Below are 19,070 nucleotides of genomic sequence, written 5' to 3' on the forward strand. Positions count from 1 at the left end.
AAAACAAACTCATTTATGATCGTGACGTGAAGGAGTTTGGCTAGAATACTAGTATTCAAATACATTCAAATTCTTAATATTTGCATATTGTTTTGTTTCAGTTTTGTTATAAACCTTATTAAAATGTTTGAGGTTGGTTAGAGAAGATCTTGAGTAAGCGTCACAAAAAACACCTTAAGCAAAGGGGATTTTAAATATTAGTGGCAGATTCTAAATCTTTTACCTTTGTTAAGATTCCATCTTCTCGGTGGTTCTTCTGCAACACATGCTGAAGTGCTAACTGAATCTTCTGTTGCAGCTTTTCTATTTTTACCTTTTCCTGAAGCCATGATCGGTCTAAAAAAGAGAAGAGTACAACATTTATGTTGTTCTTTTGTTTTGCAATCCAGATCTGTGCATCCTATATAGCTCGTGTCTGGTGACTGAAAACCAAACTCTCAAATTTGTCCTGGATCTTAGAATAATGCAGTAAATCACTGAAGTGATTAACAAATGGAATTTAAAATTATATATCAAAAGCAAAACATAATTATACCATACCTGCAGATAGTAAAACAAAAGCTGAAAATAATGCGATCTCATCTTCGGTAAGGTGCATAGAACATAAACTCTTTCCAAATTCAAAAACAAAACTAATGAAATCTTCACAACCTGCCAAAGTAAAAACAAGCTTTGCTCAGGTGTTTGTTTCTTAAAGGATGGAACAATATTTTATTTTCAGAGAAAGCAGAGGGGAAAATGCATTGCCAGAAGTTGTATCTTCATGGTACAAGGGCAGTGCTAGTTTTAGTTTAATGCCAGTGATATTGCCCACAATAGTCTTGTGGGTGGTTTATATAACCATATCTCAATATTAATTGCAAAGGGCTGATTACCTATAATTATATCCCTTCCCTGACAATTATGGCACAACTACATTACGTTACGACTGCAATATAATGAGAGATAAAATCTTTTATAATATAATTTTAACTTTTTGGTTACTTTCAGAGCTATGGGAGTATAGTTGTAGAAATGTACCACATAGTCCAAAAGCTGGCTTGTGCTGTTCTTTATGTTAGCCAGTCAGTGAAAAATCTATTCGGTGATTTGCTCACAATCCATTTATTGTAAGAAATTAATTTTGAGCAAATAGTTGTTTTCAAAGTAGATTTTCTAATTAAGTACTTCATTTCCTTACCTAATGACTTGAATACATCAGGGCTAGCATATTTGCCATCAAAGTACACTGTGTTGTTTTGGGAGTCAAAGGCACGGCACATTCTGATAAATACAACCTCTAAAGACCCTAAAGACAAAGAGATGATTTAAAATTAAGAATTGTGAACATTGTAGTGGGTTTGTAAGACACATTTTCTTATCTTTTTAAAAAAAGGTGGTTATATATTCCACATCTTTAAAATATATATATATTTGACTCAGAGAAAAATTGATAGAAGTTTTGATTTCATCGTGTTAATTTAATGCCATCTCCTTGGCTATTATCTGACTAATGTGTCTTGAGAAAAGAACAGAACTAGAATTTCTTTTGTTCTCCCTTCTCTCCCAGGGAGGCAACAGCTTAAAGGGTTCGGTTTTGTCATTTGAGCAGCAAATTTCTATTTTTAGAAGCAAATTATCATACACAAATATAGACATACACACACTTCTTTGTTAAAATGAGAGACCGAATGTATGTAAGCCAAAGAGCAGGAGATTAGATCTCCACAGTATGACATTCAAGGAAATGGCTATAGTTCAAAATGGTACAAAAGTTTCATATTTGCAACCCCCAACCCTTCCAACACCCAGAACTTGTTAACATGGAACACTTACATACCTGCTTTTAAAAGCACAATTTGATCATTTTGACACAATTCCATAAAGCCATCAATGCGTTTGGCAAACTCCACAACATACTGTATCGCTTCTGTTATTTTCACTGCACATAATTGCCACATAACTTCCCTCTGCTGTTAAGAGAGGAAAACAATAGGCTGCTATTCCAGGCTTACAAAGACTTTCTTGAAAGAAGAAATTAAAAAGCAAAACAAAGCTCATGCCCAATTGTGTGTACAACTGATAATCAGATGGCAGGGACAAGGATAAACTGGGTACATGGTTTGCCAAAATATTTCAGCTCTGACAAGTAAAAGGCTATAACTGCCATCCTTGTTGTATTTCAGTCTCTATCAAGTGAATGCAAGAAGCCAATCACAGGGTCCCGTCTCATTTGTGTTTTTATCAGTACCGTGTATAGCATTGGCCTCAAGAATGAATAAAATAATATATTCTTTTGTTTAATAATGTGTTCTGCCTTGACTCATATATGTGGGCAAGTTCCAGGAAGCGGTTCTTTGACAGTCAAACTCTGAGCGCACATGCCTAATGGAACTTGCAATTCATTTGAATGGAAAGTAGAATAGAGAAACAAAGCCCAGGCTCTCAAGTTACTCAACCTTATCAAATTGCAGCAACTCTTCCAGGTAAAATACAGTACATTTTATATTTATTACAACTCTCTGACAGGCAGAGGGAGCCAAAGGCATTACTGTGATCAGTTTAAGTGTCACTGAGAGCATTTGCACTGATGAAAAACAATACAACACTTAGGATGATTTTATGCAAACACATACATAACTTGTGGGTTGCATTTCAGAATGCATCTTGGCAAGCAGTGAAGATATTCCTGTTTATACTGAGTATTTGGCTTATGTCAGTTGTCTTCCTACCATTGTGGTTAGATTTGTTGTTGCTGCTCATTCTTTAAACTCTTTTTTATTGTGTTTATTATTGTGATTATGCTGCGCACTATACTTTTTAAGTGACATAAACGGTAGGATGAGGGGGGAATTATTGTTGAAAGAACGGTTGTAATTTCCTCTTCTTTTTAAAATCGTGTATGCTGGCTCAAGCCAATTTAGTTCCACAAATAATTATAATATTAATTTTAAAAACGCTTTCAGATTAAAGCATTTGCCCACGCACATGCTTACAAATCAAGAAGATAAAGTCTGCAAAAATATGTTCAGTTGGAGACGTTAGCTCCCAGTGTTAAACAATCAAATATGTAATATTAAACTATAGCAGAATTTTGGAAGGGTATCAGGGGTTGGTTTGTGTCCTGAGATATAATACTAAACCAGTATATTAGATACATTATGATAAATAAGGGAAAACCTGACCTTAAACACAGAATTTTTCAGTGGCGCTGGACGAACAAGAAATATAATCTCTTTCTAACTTTTTGCAAAAAAATACCCATTAAGGGAAAAGCTGAAATAGCTGTACAGAATGTTGGCTGTGCAGTATAAGTTACTACTTACAGCCTGTGCGTTTAACTTTTGCGGATTTGATTATTTGTAGATATGATTAGTGTGTTCTCTCTAGGAAAATCTACATCCTCTGCAGCAACATTATGGTCAACATCCGCTGAAAGTTGATACCATAATGTTTTAACATATGGTTTAATTGCTTTCTACATCTTACATTTATATTTTTATTCTGGCTTCTGTATTTGTAAATACTGGCACGTCCTTAGCCTCCTTGAGTCCTGTTACCAGACAAAAGGCAGGATGATGATGATGATGATGACGATGATGACAATGCCCACTGAAACAATGGGAACCTAGGAATTCAACATTTATTTAAATGCCATTGAATCAATGGGCCTATTTTAATTGAGGCTAACAATTGGATATAAGCCTTATTTGCATATTTTAGCATATTCATTAAATACCTTGCTCTGGTAGTTCTCAATTTCTTCCTGTAGAAAAGTTTGCCATGTTATCTGCTGTAGCTCCTCCCTCAAGTACTGGCAGGTTTCCATGTGTGATTTAGAAATGTTCTGTGCAAGATGTTCTAAGACAGAGAATGAACAAGAAACGGCATGTGTATTACAAAAAGGTTACCCACAGCTACTTCTGCACATGTTCTGTCTAGCCAGCCATTAAACTACAGATGTTTCCAGCAGTCAATCTGCACAGTGTTTAAATTCAGCTCTAACATACATTTCTAGTTCCTTTTATTTCCAAGATTAATTATACTTCTCATTTCCTGCCATGGTGATTGAGTGGTTACTGGATTTGAGTCTGAATGCCAATGTTGAGATGACACTGTGTTGCCAAAAAGAGCAGTCTAAACAGTTATAAACTCAAAGGTTACATGTTGTTTCAGTGATCAAAAGCCAAACGCTGTTGCTTTTAATACAGAGAAAAAAGATTGCACAAACTATGTGGATCCCCTCCCCGCCTTTGATTATTACCTAATTCTGCCATGGACACAGTAGGAGAAGTCTCTCCATTTGTAAAAGAGCAATACGGAAAGAAGCCCGATGCAGGTGTGTAGTCACATATTGGTTCTGGTTTGATTCCATTAATATCAAGCCCCGACTGGTCTGGAGAAGGCTGTATGTCTAAGTAGAAACTGCTAACGGCAGAGTCTGCTTTGCTACCTTCAGGGGTATGCCCATCAATGTAATTACTGAGGTCATCGTGAAGTTCTGTGAGCCCGTTGGTGGTGATGCTGTAGGTGGGCGTCAAGGGCTCTGCCTCTCCGGGCTGTTGTTGGTGATCGCGCTGTTGCTGCTGTAGCCGGTGCTTCTGCACTTCTGCGTACAAGCTGTCCCTCTGCTTTTTTGACATTCGGCCGAACTTTACAGCTGAAATACATTCACAAGCATTACATTTTATTACCATGCGTCGCTTCCAGGCTCCACCTACCTAGATGGATCAGAGGCTGAACTTTCCACCAGACTCTATATCTGGTGCGTCATCTCAGAGAGGAGTAGTCTAGTTCTTGCGGTGACAATGGCAAGGTCTGTTGGCAACAGGTTTAACCACACCACCTGTCTGAAACCCTAAAAGCTACTAGGTGGGTCAACCCAACATATATTTGATGACTTATGAGGTGCAGAATATTTTAAAAATGGAATGAACAGGTCCAAAGCTAAGGAGTACTGCACATACAAGACAGCTGACCTGAACCAGTAAAGCTCACCATCTCGAGACATCCCCACAGCAAGGCATTTCTGTAACCGACAATGTTGGCAACGATTTCTACTTGTCCGGTCGATTAAACAGTTTTTCTGACGGGGGCAGGAGTATGTGGCGTTGCTTTGCTGACTCCTCCTAAAGAAACCCTGCAGTGTAATGACAAAAGGCAAGAGGAAGACTCATTACTGGCTGCTTCCAATAACTACAGCATTATCTGAAAGCGATATTGCACTTAACTAAAAAAAAATCCCCAGAGGAAAATGTAGCATTGAAGATTTAAACTAAACTATCAAACTATTGTATTTAAACTAAATGACAAGTCACACTCTCTCGGCCTCAGAGCAAGGAAGACAAGCAACCAGACAAGCAGTTGCTTTTCTGCCATGTCAGATCACATCTTCTTAAAAATATACACTTCTAATGCCCCCAAATCCAGTTCTTGCCAGGTGCATTTCTTCCCACTTTTTTTTGCAATCGGCTTGAATAAATGTGTTCTCAGAAAAGTTTTCACAAAGGTGCTGTATGACATAAATAGGAGTTTTCCTCAAGACTATTAATAGAGCCAATGCACTTACCTGAATAAATGAACTTGTTTAGCTTACCTCCCCTAAGGAAGCAAGAAAACATTCTCCCTGTATGGTGGCCAGCAAGAGCCGGCAGATTTATTTTCTCTCTCCTCTCTCCATTGCTTTTCTAGCCTGGCAGAGATGTGAACTGCTAAACTCGTATTGGGTCTTTTGACAATTTTCATTTAATGAATTGATTCCTACAGTTCATTAACATGCCCACTTCCACTTCTGTATACACATATGTCTTAATTAGCTGCTCATTGGCTGTTTAATTACAAGAAAACAGCTGACAGCTGCCTTGTTGCATCCTAATGGTAGAGACTCTGAAAAGGATACACACCAGCCTGTGACAACAAAGACTTATTCATAATCCTATGATTTATGGCTAACACTTACACATTTCCACGTATCATTACGTTTTGCAATATTCTAGTAATTGCCAATTAGGAATTGGAGAGTTGTTCTTCTGCTCCTCCTCTTTTGGCTTTTCTAAACTATCTGAATTTAGTTTTTTAAACAAGCAAAACACAAAAAACCCAGTGTTCTCACTAGAGATATCCACACTGAGATCACAGAGAAAAGAATTCTGAAGCATTTGACAAAGAATTTCTGGCTATCATGTTATAACTGTGTACTGGACTCTAGAAGAGTAGATAGCATGGATTTTGTCTGTGTGTTACTATTTCCATTTTAATCCTTCTGATTCACCCTTTAAAATTTACAAAATAGGAATTCATGCTCAGAATTGCTTCACAATTATCACATCTTTCAGATTAGTCTTCCCTTCAGAACAAGAGCGGAGTGACCCTCCTTAAAATATTGACATGCCAAGATGTATAAAGTTTTTAAATAATGAAACACATCTCTTTCAACAACAACCATCCTTATTGCGCACAACAGGCCATAAGCAACACATACAATACAAAGAAAAGCAACACTGAAAAAACAATCATGTGTGGAGCCACTGAATCCATGGGTCTGGATCTCAATCTGAACTTTGAAGAAGCTATCCAAGGTGCTGAACCTTTCCCAGAGCCAGAATCAACATCCTCAAATACAAAAAGCACAACTAAAAATCAGCCATAATATAGCAGAAAGCGGCATTACATCATTTCCAGGCCACCAAAATTCAACCAGGAGAGTTCAGGGGAATGGGACAGCTGTCCACCACTGTTCTCGTCCTGTCGTGGACAGGTGAGGACCTGATGTTGAAGTGGCAGGAATACAATGAAACTTATTGAGCTCACACACACATGAGTCATGTTTCTAAACCTCAGTTCCCAGCATTCTTCATCACTGGCTAAGCTCTAAGACGTCCAAATGATTTTCAGTCCTGTATCCCCAGAGCCCACCTTTCTATTAAAAGGTGACACTCCCCGAGAGGACGTGTAGGTCTAAAAGTAACCCAAGGACTGTGAGCAATATTGTGCTACAAATAAGTTCTAAAGGTGTGTTGGAACAACCCATTGGAAACCAGGAGCTGAAATACATCTACGGTATAATATTTTAATTCAGACAGAGGGATGAAAAGTAAATACATGCCAGCAATAAGTACTGCTAGTGGTAGAAAGGTTTCCATAATTCCAGACTTGAAGAAGACACTGTTGTTTTATGTCATGCCAGTCTCTATAATGGGCACAGTTACAAGTGATCAACATCCCAACTTTGGTTAAACTGCTTCACAAGTTATTGGAGCAATACTGGAGCCCTGATATATGTCAAACAAATTTGTTAGGGATGGAATAAGCATATTAAAACATTAGTGATTTCTGTTACCTTGGATCATATTGAGAATATTGAGAATTTTAATGGTCCCTTTCCCCCCTAATGCAACAGGGTAGATCTTCCAGAGCACAGGGAAAGGTGCCTTTGTGGACTGTCACTCCCAGAATCCTCTAGCCAAACATGTGTATGTTTTTAAATGTTACCTTGCATCCCTCGCAGGTAATGACACCGTAATGGATTCCTGATGATTTGTCTCCACAGATCTTGCATGGAATAATTTCAATTTGAGCTGCAATAGAAGCACACAACCAGTTAATTATATTTTCTTTTAAACACCTTATCAAAAGCATTCCCCAATCAGCATTTGTACAGTGAAAACTAATAACCTGCTCAACATTCTACCATATTAACTATTCATTGCTGAACTGTGAGGGTTCCCCCAGGGCCTTGTACTAATTTATGGCTGCTTGTTATATAATAGCTTTCAGGTTATTAAAATGGGTCATTTGAGAAGGTGCTTAAACACTCAAGCACTGGTCCGGTATAGCATTTCAAAACCAAGAGGTATTCTTACTAAGACCAAAGATGGGGGAAGCCATCGTTCAAGATGATGCATAAAGCAGAATCCCCAAAATACCAAGATAGTTTATTAAAAACAAAGCAAGTAAAATACTGTTTCACCCCATTCCAATAAAATAATCCCATAAAAACATCACCAGAAGAAATAAAAAGAAGCCCATATAAACTCCCAATAAAGCTAGATGCTAAAGCACAGTGTGTAGTTCACCAGGATCATCATCTTCAGCATATATGATACCATAAGTGTGTGCATTATTTGTTTTCTCTCAGAACAGTGTACCCTTATTTGCTGCAGAGATCAAGTCCAACCTGCTTTTGTCAGAATAAGGCAGGTAGTGCCAATGCGGAGTAGTAGTTTGGGTATTGGCCTATGACTCTGGAGACTAGGGTTCATATCCCCGTTCGGCCATAGAAACTCCCTGAATGGCTTTGGACAAGTCACAGCCTCTCAGCTGCATAGGAAGGCAAAGGCAACCCCCCACTGAATCCATCTTGCCAAAAAAGCCCCATGATAGATCCACCTGAGAGTCTAAAGTAGTCTGAAACAATTTGAAGTGGAAGGAGCAAACTCTACTCTCCTTGAGGGTTCAAGTCTTCTAACTGAAACATCTACTCCCCGCATCAAAGGTTGCCTTGCCTCGTCCAGAACAAATACAATTGGCAGGTCTGATCAATGTAAAAGTACTTGTTTGCAAGATATGTTCTTTTCCCATTTGTTTTTTCTCCCTCAGGGCGGGGGAAATCAAGAGTGTTCCCCCACTGATTGCTTTAATCTTTGGTATGCAAATAAGCACTTGCTCATATGCAAACAAGGCACAGCAAGAAACTCATTGTCTGCTACAGGGGGAAATGCTCAGCGTATGTAACCGTATAGAGATTTCCAGCTTTTGTTTCACTGTTATTGGGTAGAGTTAAAACACCTAGTCTACCCACTGAGGAATGAACACAGGTTGTAGAATAGCACTGCTTAATAGCACTGCTTATTTGCACTGCTTATTTGCTGTCATTTTAATAGTAACATTTTCCAAATTACATACAACAAAACAACTTGCTTCTAGGGAAAATAATGAGGCTTTGACTTAGAATTAGCCAAAATTACAGTCCCAGTTTGCCAGGGTGAATGTGTATTGATTCTGATTCACAGAGTCAAACACACTCTTTCTTTAAAATATGTTAATGTCGGTACAACTGTATATCATCTCAGGGTGTCACCTCCATGGACCTCCTCCCATACCAGACTATGCAGTGTCCTTAGTAATGGTTTTTGTACTCATATTACATACTTGTAATTCCTGTATGTTACTGAATGTAATGACAAAATCAGTAACTATAAAAAAAACCCTAGCAACAGAAACAACAGCACATGGTGTGGCATATGCATGCAAAACCATGCGGTTTGAAGCGTTATTGTAATAGGTAATAATAACATCTTTGACCGGTGTGCATGCACTTTAAAAAAAAGTAAATTAACATAAGAGTTTTAGCCTTGTAGGTATATTCATGCAGTACATGTAAGCAGAGCTTACAAAAAATGTGTCTGTGGTTAGACTTATGGGATTTTTAAATAAAAAATCAACAGAAACAATTAGTCACTTCGGTGTCACTCCCCTTGACGGCATATTCTGCGCCCCTTGCACCTCCTGAGTGATGCCACTGAAAACCACTAACAATGTCTAGCTACTTTCTCATCAGTTCATTATTTTTTGTTACTGGGAAGGAAGAAGAAAATGACATTGAGGCAATTTCATTAAATGATGCATTGAAGCAGCTGTTTTTCATATCTGGTTAGTGAAGAAATACTAAGTTGCTACTAGTAGGGCAAATGCAAGGTTAAGGGATCAGTTCCACCCTTAGCATTAATGCTGGGCAAGGAGACAACTAGGGCAGGAACAGCATGTTTCAGTTGTTTACAATAACAGCCACAACGAATAGAGGGAATCTTTGGTAAAGATGGTGCCTGATCTATACATAGGTCCAGACATTTGTAAAAACTTCTCACTATCAGACTCACTCAAAGTTAGTAGCTACATTATCGTGCACGTGCTGAATAAGTGCAGGATGTGGTAGGACTATGTGAGCACACAGTCTTAGTATTTAGATGCTGAGAAAGTGAATGGCAACTTTGGATGCTATCTGAAAAGCCAGAACCAGCAGCTGAATCTGTTTCAGGTGTAGGGTGTCAATGACATATCCTTTTGACTCTCTCTCTCTGTCAAGACAAAGGATTTGAAAAAGAACATATAAATCAACTCAACTGTTATGGAGTTCTGTTTTCTTAGTGCAAAATCTGGGCTAAGCATTGATGGGATTGTGAGTTTTGCGTCCTCTTTCATTCTGGTGAACAACGCAGCAAGGGAGCTCAGATGCCTATGAGCACATGCTTGGCAACTTTGGTCAGCCAGCCAGTAAGGAACAAGAGAGTGCCTCATAAAATGCTGCAAGACTTGGCTCCCATCCTGGAAAGCACTTAATCATGCACTTCAACTATGCACCTAAGTTTATTTACGCTTTTAGCTAATCATATGCTTAAATGGAGGCACTAGGCAGATTGTTACGTAACACCCACTAGCCATGTAAGAAAGCGATGGTGGAATGAGGAACCAAATACCAGGGCACAACATGATCGACATCAAGGGCTTTTGTCTTGAAACTGTCATTGTCATGGTGGGAGGCCACAGTTGCTCATTCCTGATCCATGTCAAAAGGACATTGCAATGTTATACAATACTCAAATTTGTTGTAGTAGTAGTAATCAATCTCATTTTCTGTCCAATTTGCTGTTTACTCATAGAGTTCTGGAGACAAGCTAATATTTATCTTGTACACAAACTCACACTGCAAAATGTCCAGTGTATAGAGCAACGTGGCCAGCCTTCTATCCAGTTGTGCCGCCAACTTCAGAATCTGTCTAGATGGATTTTAACAGACTTCAGCTTGGAAACGAAAAGCAAAAGTATAATTCACCATGAATATCTCTCAAACTTGGAGCATCTAATAAGAGATGGTCAGTCATGGAAACAGTACTGGTAATAACAAGTAGAAGTGAGGAATAAGAAAAATTGGGCAGCCATTTGGAAAAGAATTTGTCTCGACAGCCAAGGAACAGCAGTTTCTAAAAAATTGAAAAAGCCCTACTCTGCCACTTCAAAGCAACACTTGTGTAATTCTCAAAGGGATCACTAAAGTAAATACTTTTCCCATTTAAAAAAACCCAGAAAATGCTACCCTTACACAAAAAGACAATTGCTGTCAGTCCTAGGTCTACTGCAGTCATTCATAATCCGTGACATTCATGCATATGGAGCAGCATGAACAACAATGAATATATAATGTTCTATTTGTAGCAATGCAACCAGCTGAATGAAGCAAGGGATGTACAACATTCTAATCCCAATGCATTTTCAGCTCCATTACCTAAATAATTTGCTTTTCTGGGCACCTCAAAATAAGTCATGATTACGTATTATTCACCTAAATCATCTGAAGCTCACACTGTTTTGGTCTTGAGAAGCTCATCAACACCAGATTCTCTGGCTGTATGGAAAGGGGGATGCAACCAAGAAAAAAACACAAAAAAAATTCTGGTGCAGCTATACAGACAAGTTGTGTTTTGACAGGATCACAGTTCGAAGAAACCCATGAGCAGAGGAGTCATTTGTACAGCACTAACTGCAATATCAGGTACTTAATAAGTAATCATCTCTCACCAACTGTGACACAGAGGAGTCCTGGCAGAAAGGGAACCTTTTCCCTTGTGGCAAGGTTGTCTTCCCAAGAGGAAATAACGTGGCTGGCAGTGCATTAACTTCTGGGCTTACAAGATATTTTCACGGAACCATTGTTCTCCAGCAGCGGAGGCAAACATCTGTTCAAACAGCTTTTGAAAGAATAAGTCCCCAGCCAGAAATACACATATTAATGACGGCGTTTTCTGGCCATTTGCCATTCATACAAGGTGAAAGAAATGCATTTCAAAGTATGAAGAACAAACTTTGGAAAGAGTAGGACATCATTCAGCACAATAGATTACCATTATTTGTGTGTTGTGATAAGTGGCAGGAGAGATTTTAAAATGACAGATGTTGATTCCAGAAGAAATATAACACCAGCACTAATTAGTTGCTTATTTGCTGTTTTATTTAGACTACAGGTTCAAAACCTTTGCCCCCCCAGATGTTTGATACTTCAACTTCCATAATCTCTGGACATTGGCCATGCCGGCTGGGGATTCTGGGAGCTCAAGATGACATTTCAGTTTTTACAAGGACAGTATGGTCTGGCTCATGGCCCCTTACTACGGCTTTTGTACATAATGGAACTTGATTATCCACAGATGTTGGTGTCTATGCGGATCCTGGAACTAAACCCCAACAAATACTGAGGGGCCATTATATTTTACTTCTTTTGAAAAGGAATAATGTCTTATTTTAAATGCCACTTTCAAGTGGGAAACAAGAGAGCTGTCCAAATTAGGCCATGAGGGCTGCCAGGTCGAGACCAGAAAAGGACTTTTCCAATTCTTCACAGCAGATTCGCAAATGCTCCAATCCACTTCCAGCTAGCAAGATGCTTTTCAGATACTTTTCACCTGATACTATAAGAGCTCTATCACAGCCCATCTTTGATATTACTAGTAGCTGTATCTAATCTTTCCAGAACTAATGCAAGTGTCTGGCAGCTTATTCAGAGGATGAGATAGGTATATACTGGCTGAGTGATAACAATCTCACATTGTCAAGAACATAAAATTAAATGTTAGATAGATTCCCACTAAATCAGAATGATGGGACAAATTCTACCCGTGACCATTAGATGTCACTGCAGCCAACAGAGTTCCTTTGCTAAAGGGGGAAACTGACTTTGGGTAAGCAGATTTATTGCCTTCACACATCAGCACTAACTGGCCACTGGAAGGATCTGAAAGACCTGTATCATCTAATGCAGCCCTTGGGAAATTTGGGGGGGAAAATAATACCTGCGTCTTTTTTATTCTATCCAACCATCCCAACTGCCGCTATCCTAGCAGCAGAGAGACTGAACTTAATCCACTCTTGCATTACCCGTCCTTTTCCTTTAAGTATCATGTACATTATTTAGATGGTAAACTTGAGGCCAAGGAAATTGTAAAGTTAATAATTTGTAAGTCATCTTGTGAGCCTAAATGAATAAATGCCCCATAGGTTCATCCCACCAGTTGCAATTCAGCTTTATCTTACAAAAGAAAGTGAAGCACACTTCCTACATTAAATCTTGGCCTATTCCATCATTTGGGCAAGTCACGCTCTCTCAACAGAAGACAACAGCAAACTGCCTCTGATTCAAACTGGTAAGAAAACCCTATGACAGTAAGACAGAGTCAAGTAGAAGTTATGTAACATCACTACCAACAATAACAATGTCGGGATAAGTCAGCAAAGGAAGAACAGAAGGTGGACTGAAGGCCCTTCAAAGACCACACCGGAAGACCTAGGCTTGCAAAAGCTGGTGCACGTACAAAGAGAACAAATCAGTGTGGCAGCTAAGCCACCACAGTCTAAGCAACCACGTAGACCATAGTCAAGAGGCTAAGTGAATAAGCCTGATCAAAATAGGCTGCAATGAGAATGTATGGAAGCTTCAGAAATGAGGGCAGGCCACGCTCTCTACTAGAATCATAGAATTGGAAGAGACCTTGTGGGCCATCCAGTCCAACCCCCTGCAAGAAGCAGGAAAATCTCATTCAAAGCATTCTACCAGGTACCTTCATCCAGTAACTCAACATGGTTCTAAAACAATTCAGCGAATCACCCTTCCATTGCTGAAAGCCAAACACTCTTCTAGCTAGAATTTCATCTTACATTTAAGACGAAGGAGTGTATCTTAAGGCTTTTGGGATTCCTGAAAATATCAATGCTTGAACAAGGCAACACAGAAGCAAAACCAGAAATAATGTTGTTAAAGGTGATCACCTTTCATGTTTAAAAGCCTGGAGTTGGCAATATCATCAGAGCTGGACAAAGTAAATGCACCCATAATAATTTGTCAAAGGTCTCTGCTGATTTCAAATGTCAAAGTGTTTTTCCTCCTCTTGCAGTACAACTTCCCATACAGCCATTAAACGACTGAAGGGGATTTTTTTCCATTTCTCAGCTAACTGCAGGTCACAGCTTGTAAAGTTAAGCCTCAGCCATTAAAATTGACGGGAATGTTCAATCGGAGGAAGCTAAGATGACATCTTCAATTGGATCAACTCTTTAAGTGGAAATGCAAAAGACTGAGAACGTCAGGTTGCAAAAATGAACTTCTAATGAACCATGAACTTTCACCAATGAAACAAAGCAGGAACAGCTCTGAAAATTGAACCCACTCTAGAAGATATGTCTATGTGTGTGTGTTCGAAAACAACTCTATGTTTAAGCAGAGCTAGGAAATACTTGATCCAATGCACAACTTTGCTATTCTACTACACATCCAATTTCCTGCAGTGGAAATAACAACTGATACAAGTATAAATTGGAGAACAGATCCATCACAGCCTTTTACACACAACTGCTAAATCAATCCACCATGTTCAGACCAGCTGCTAGTAAGCTACAATAAAAACCGCTTGGGTTGACCTTGGGCAAGTCACACTCTCTCAGCCTCAGAAGAAGGCATTTGAACAAATCTTGCCAAGAAACACTTGTGTTAGGTTTGCCTGAGATCACCATAACTTGGAAATGACTCGAAGGCATGCTATACATTTAGTCTATACTAGCAACTGGATTTAGGTTTGTGAGTTTAGACTGTTAATGCAAGACACTATAGCAACTTTTATCTATTTTTTAATTTGTCAAATCATTTCCTCTACTTTTGCCCTAACATATCTCACAATAGCAGAGAGAAATAAAACCCAGTCTAAAGAGCCGTAAAGGTAAATCCAGAATAAATTTGATCATGTTCTTGCACTTTATCATCACAAAAAGTTACTTGTACTGATGCCTTCTCGGTATGCAACTCTGTTTCAACAAGTAGTTAAACTGATAAATCAGTTGACAACCATAGATATAAAATAGTAACACTCCCTGGGAATCATTCTGGAATGCGTAAACAAAGATTGTCACAAGAGTTTGAGTTGTTAGGTAAACTCACTCACACTGCATCCCTTTCCAAGTAAGCTAAAGTTAACTTATTTAATACTAACTAAATCTGTTTAATGCCTGTCTCCAAAATGACAGTGGTCTTGTAATCTGCTTTAGATAAAGAAGTGCCAAGATTAGCGATTACATAAGCCCATCGCCAAGCACTGAAACAATAATCAGATCAACTTTTTTTATTTGTGTCCAAAGGCTATTAGAATCAGCTGACTCTTCAAAATCCAATTTAACGTTGCTAAAAAACCCTTTACACAGAAGCCCGTTTGAGATTGGACAAAACTAGATGCTTGCAAAGAGAACCGCTTTTGTTTCCTTAACCATTTTGCCTTCAGCCAAGAATTTAATAAAAACGTGGAGAGAGGAGGGGAAATGCTCAAAAGAGTAAGTAGAATATTTATCACTGAAGAAATAATACCAACAAAATCCCCCCATGTAAAAGCAGGAATAAAAAAAGAAAAGCATAAGTAACTTTTCTATTAAGGGTAAATATTCATTGAGAAGAGGCTTAGAGAGAAAACAAACTAGTTTTAAAATTGCTGAAAGGAAGGGGAAATATATTGCAGCAGGCCTAGGGAAAGGAGAACTTCAACCTCAGATTATTTTTGTTTATTCTGTGATATTTAATATAGAGAGCCAGTGTGGTATAGTGGAATGTTGGACTAGGGCTCTGGGAAGCCTGGGTTCGAATCCCCATTCAGTCATGGACCGCTTGAGACTGATAGAACTATGTATTTGAAACTTTTATGTTTCTCACCAAGGATTCCATAGGATGAAGCCTTGGCAGTTAAAGTGGGATGAAACCGGTATAAATGCACTCAGCCTTGCCCTTGATCGGCCTTCAACAAAAGCGGCCAGCCAGTGAATCCATGCTGGACGTGGCACGTGGATCAGCCAAATTTTCATCCAGTTTACATTGATAATGTGTTCAAGTTATAAGAAATAGTGCTGTGGTGCACCATTACACCATTCTTTCCTTGCACAATATGCATGAAATGCACATATTTGTTTGTTGTGCATGAGTGAGCATTTTATTATGCAACCTGAGCATTCACATAAATGCCAATTAGCACAGCCCACTATTAGTTCTCAGGCCACTGCCTAGTGGACAGTGTGATTTGCAAAAACACGAGAGTTGCTCACCCTTGGCCTAGAACAACAGAGCCTTCTCTCTCTCTCTCTCTCTCTCTCTCTCTCTCTCTCTCTCTCTCTCTCTCTCTTGGCAGGTATAAGCTGCCCAACAAGATGCCAGCTCCTCCCTAGTAACCTGGCAGGTCTCAGCCCTTGGTTGATTGAAGAGGCCGAGCTCCATTTCCATCCCTTACCTGTAGTGCATACACATGGTGGAGGCAGGGGAAGGAGAGCACACATTTCAAATATTTAAGTGGGGTATTGCTCCTGCAAGTTGTTCCCAACTTCCAGCAATCCTATCATGGAGTTTTCTTTGCAAAACTTTTATGTGTAGCATTATAGATCGGATTGCAAGGTCTCTGGGCTTTCATCCTCTTAGCTGGTTCTCGGGGTGAATGAGAGAAATCTCAAGGTGTAAGTGCTGCCTTGAAAAATATGTTATCTATTCTACCTTTTCTCCCTTTAAACAATTCTAGGGATTGTGTCTTGTGCCACGTGAGAGTGTAGAGAAGTCAGCTATCTAGTGCCCACTTGCCCCACTGGCCACCACTTCAAATGTGGTAGAGACTGCTTGTAGCCACTATCCAGTCTACAGTTGCTATTCAGTAGCTGTTATGGCACGCACTAACTGCTGCTCTCAACCCGGCCTATCCGCCATATGTTTACAGAAAGCTGCGCTCATTTATTAACGTGGGCCTTATGTAAATCAGGGGTAGGAATCCCGCTGCCTTCCAGGTGTGGTGGAACAGCAACTCCCAGCATTCCTCACCATGCATTTAATGATTATTTTGTGCTTGCGATTATTATTGAAAATAATTTTGTAGCATAGTGGAGGGGGAGAAATGTTGAAAAATTATCCCCATCAGGTGTTAAATATCCCAGGTAAAGCACCAGGTGTAGCTAGAGGGTGGGAGATAAAATGAAGTACTGTCCCTCCAAATAGGAATTCTGCCTCCCTCCATTTTTTCATTGGAAGCTTCTATAGATAGAGATGCAACCATTAAGTCAAGTTGCAGGCAGATCTTCATGAAATTACTAATGCCTCTCTACTCCGACCCACACCCTCCAAAAAGCAAGTATTCTCTTCAATTGCCCACATTAATCATTTCAGGCACATCAATAACTCGACAAGCAATACACAGAGACACAACTGCTGTTCCAATGTTCAAAAGCTTTCCCAAGTGGTTGGCCTGCCTCACCAAAAGAAGGAGTTATTCACAAGACCAGCAAAGCCAGTTCTTACATCGCTCTTGATAAAGCCAGAGGAGATTTCATTAGACTTTCCAATTTATGGGTATAAATAAATAAGTAAATAACTCACATTATCTCTCTTTATCAAGGGTTTCATATTTCTTCTCTTCAACCTGAGTGAGTCACTCAGCAGGCCATTAATTTTAGACCTTAAGCATGCCTGGGTTTATAATGAATGCACTTAGCCACAAAACAGTGAACGTAACATTTATACACAGACAATGGAGAGTGAGTTTGATGGAGCCTGGGCATGAAAAGTCGCCATTTTGCTGTGCCTAGTATCTAAAACATGCAGAAGAAGCACCATCTCCAAAACCACACGTATTTGTATCACCCGTGAAAAGATTTGTAGTTTATGACTTCAAAAGGCCGAGATAAAAATTTCAGTATAAATTACAGCTCACAATAACAATTTTAAACCTGTTATTATTTATACTATGTAGATTTAGGAAGCCTATAATTATTGCTTCAGCTCTTGCCAATGCCTAGCTTATTTTGTAATGGCCAACACTAGTTCGACTGAAAGGAATTAGCCACAGTGTTAAAATCTGTTTCATACTACCTTCTGCTCACACAAAAGCACTCATCCCCAAGATGAGAGATAAAAGCTACCCCTCTAATTCAATTTCAAAGAGATTCAATGCTATGAAATCATGGGAGCTGTAATTTTCCAAGGTCTTTAGCATTCAAAAACCCAGGATCTCATAGCATTGAGCCATGGCAGTTAAACTGCATTTATTGTACAGTGTGGATGCACCCTTTGTCTCAGAAAACCCTGTGATGGGATTGCTTTAGGGTTGCCATAAGTCAGAAATTACTTGATCACACACAACAACAACCGGTTCTTATGCCCCCATGCTTAGGGATATGGCTACGCAAGTATTTCATACACAGGAAATACATCTTTGCATTTCAGCTCAGCAGCTGGAGAATTCACAAGTGGTCAGCACACGGGCAATGGTCTACAAACTTCATTTGAGTTGCTATCTGCTATATGAAAGAACTCTGCTATTATGTCTTTTTTAATCAAAACAGATGTGATCCTTATAGCATGTATAGTGTGGACCAGCCAGAGACCTTTTCCTTTTAATTCTTAATTTTAAATTTTAATTTTGAGCCCCAAACAGCTGAAAAGACATTAGCAGAACATGAGATATTATTCATATTTCCAAAGGGAAAAAAGGCAATATGGAGGTTTGCTTGTTGTTTAAAAAAAGCTGGTGGAAGTGTTATGTAAGAAGGGTAATAAAACAAGAGATCAAAATATGATTTACTCGGCATATATTGCCTGTCACCGACTATAAAAAGAACCCAGTTGGGTGGATTCTGGGCAGATCTGAGAAGATACAATCATTTGTTCTGGGTTGCTTTGGGCTGTTATATAAGAGGCCATCATAAGTTACCTGGTTCCAAGCAATTACAGGATGCCACTCTAGTAATTTGTGGGTGGACACCCACATTTGAACAACTGTTTCCCAACCGCAGTCCAGCTCATGAGATACGTCAGTCTTGTCCTTCAATTATGTAAAAAATCATTGCTCCACAGATACCAACCTACCTGGGATGCATGGCAAATGGGACAGAAGGCCATTTGGCACACCATTGTTTCCAAATATTATATGGAAGGGAGGCAAGCATTCCATCGAAGTCTGGCCATATGCAATTAAACCAGGATTAGCACAGCTTTAATTAGCCCCTGCCCTGATAGGATGACGTAAAATTAATATAGC

The 19,070-nt window shown here is 39.2% G+C and overlaps 1 protein-coding gene and 1 long non-coding RNA gene across 4 annotated transcripts in view; one reads left to right on the forward strand and one right to left on the reverse strand.

Annotated features, from left to right (window-relative positions):
- LOC134293987 (uncharacterized) overlaps positions 1–19,070 on the forward strand; it is a 53,342-nt gene that overhangs the window by 17,079 nt on the left and 17,193 nt on the right. The window lies entirely within an intron of this gene.
- rora (RAR related orphan receptor A) overlaps positions 1–19,070 on the reverse strand; it is a 188,133-nt gene that overhangs the window by 13,248 nt on the left and 155,815 nt on the right. For 2 of the 3 annotated variants that reach the window (XM_062963435.1, XM_062963437.1), the window contains 8 exons: positions 7,471–7,556; positions 4,978–5,119; positions 4,244–4,639; positions 3,719–3,840; positions 1,820–1,952; positions 1,181–1,288; positions 541–651; positions 224–336 (listed from right to left, as the gene is read on the reverse strand). In XM_062963435.1, coding sequence (XP_062819505.1) covers positions 224–336; positions 541–651; positions 1,181–1,288; positions 1,820–1,952; positions 3,719–3,840; positions 4,244–4,639; positions 4,978–5,119; positions 7,471–7,556 — 1,211 coding nt within the window. The remainder of the gene's footprint in view (positions 1–223; positions 337–540; positions 652–1,180; positions 1,289–1,819; positions 1,953–3,718; positions 3,841–4,243; positions 4,640–4,977; positions 5,120–7,470; positions 7,557–19,070) is intronic. The other variant, XM_062963436.1, reaches the window with a different exon arrangement.

Source organism: Anolis carolinensis, unplaced genomic scaffold, assembly GCF_035594765.1.
Source record: "Anolis carolinensis isolate JA03-04 unplaced genomic scaffold, rAnoCar3.1.pri scaffold_11, whole genome shotgun sequence".
Taxonomy (NCBI): domain Eukaryota; kingdom Metazoa; phylum Chordata; class Lepidosauria; order Squamata; family Dactyloidae; genus Anolis; species Anolis carolinensis.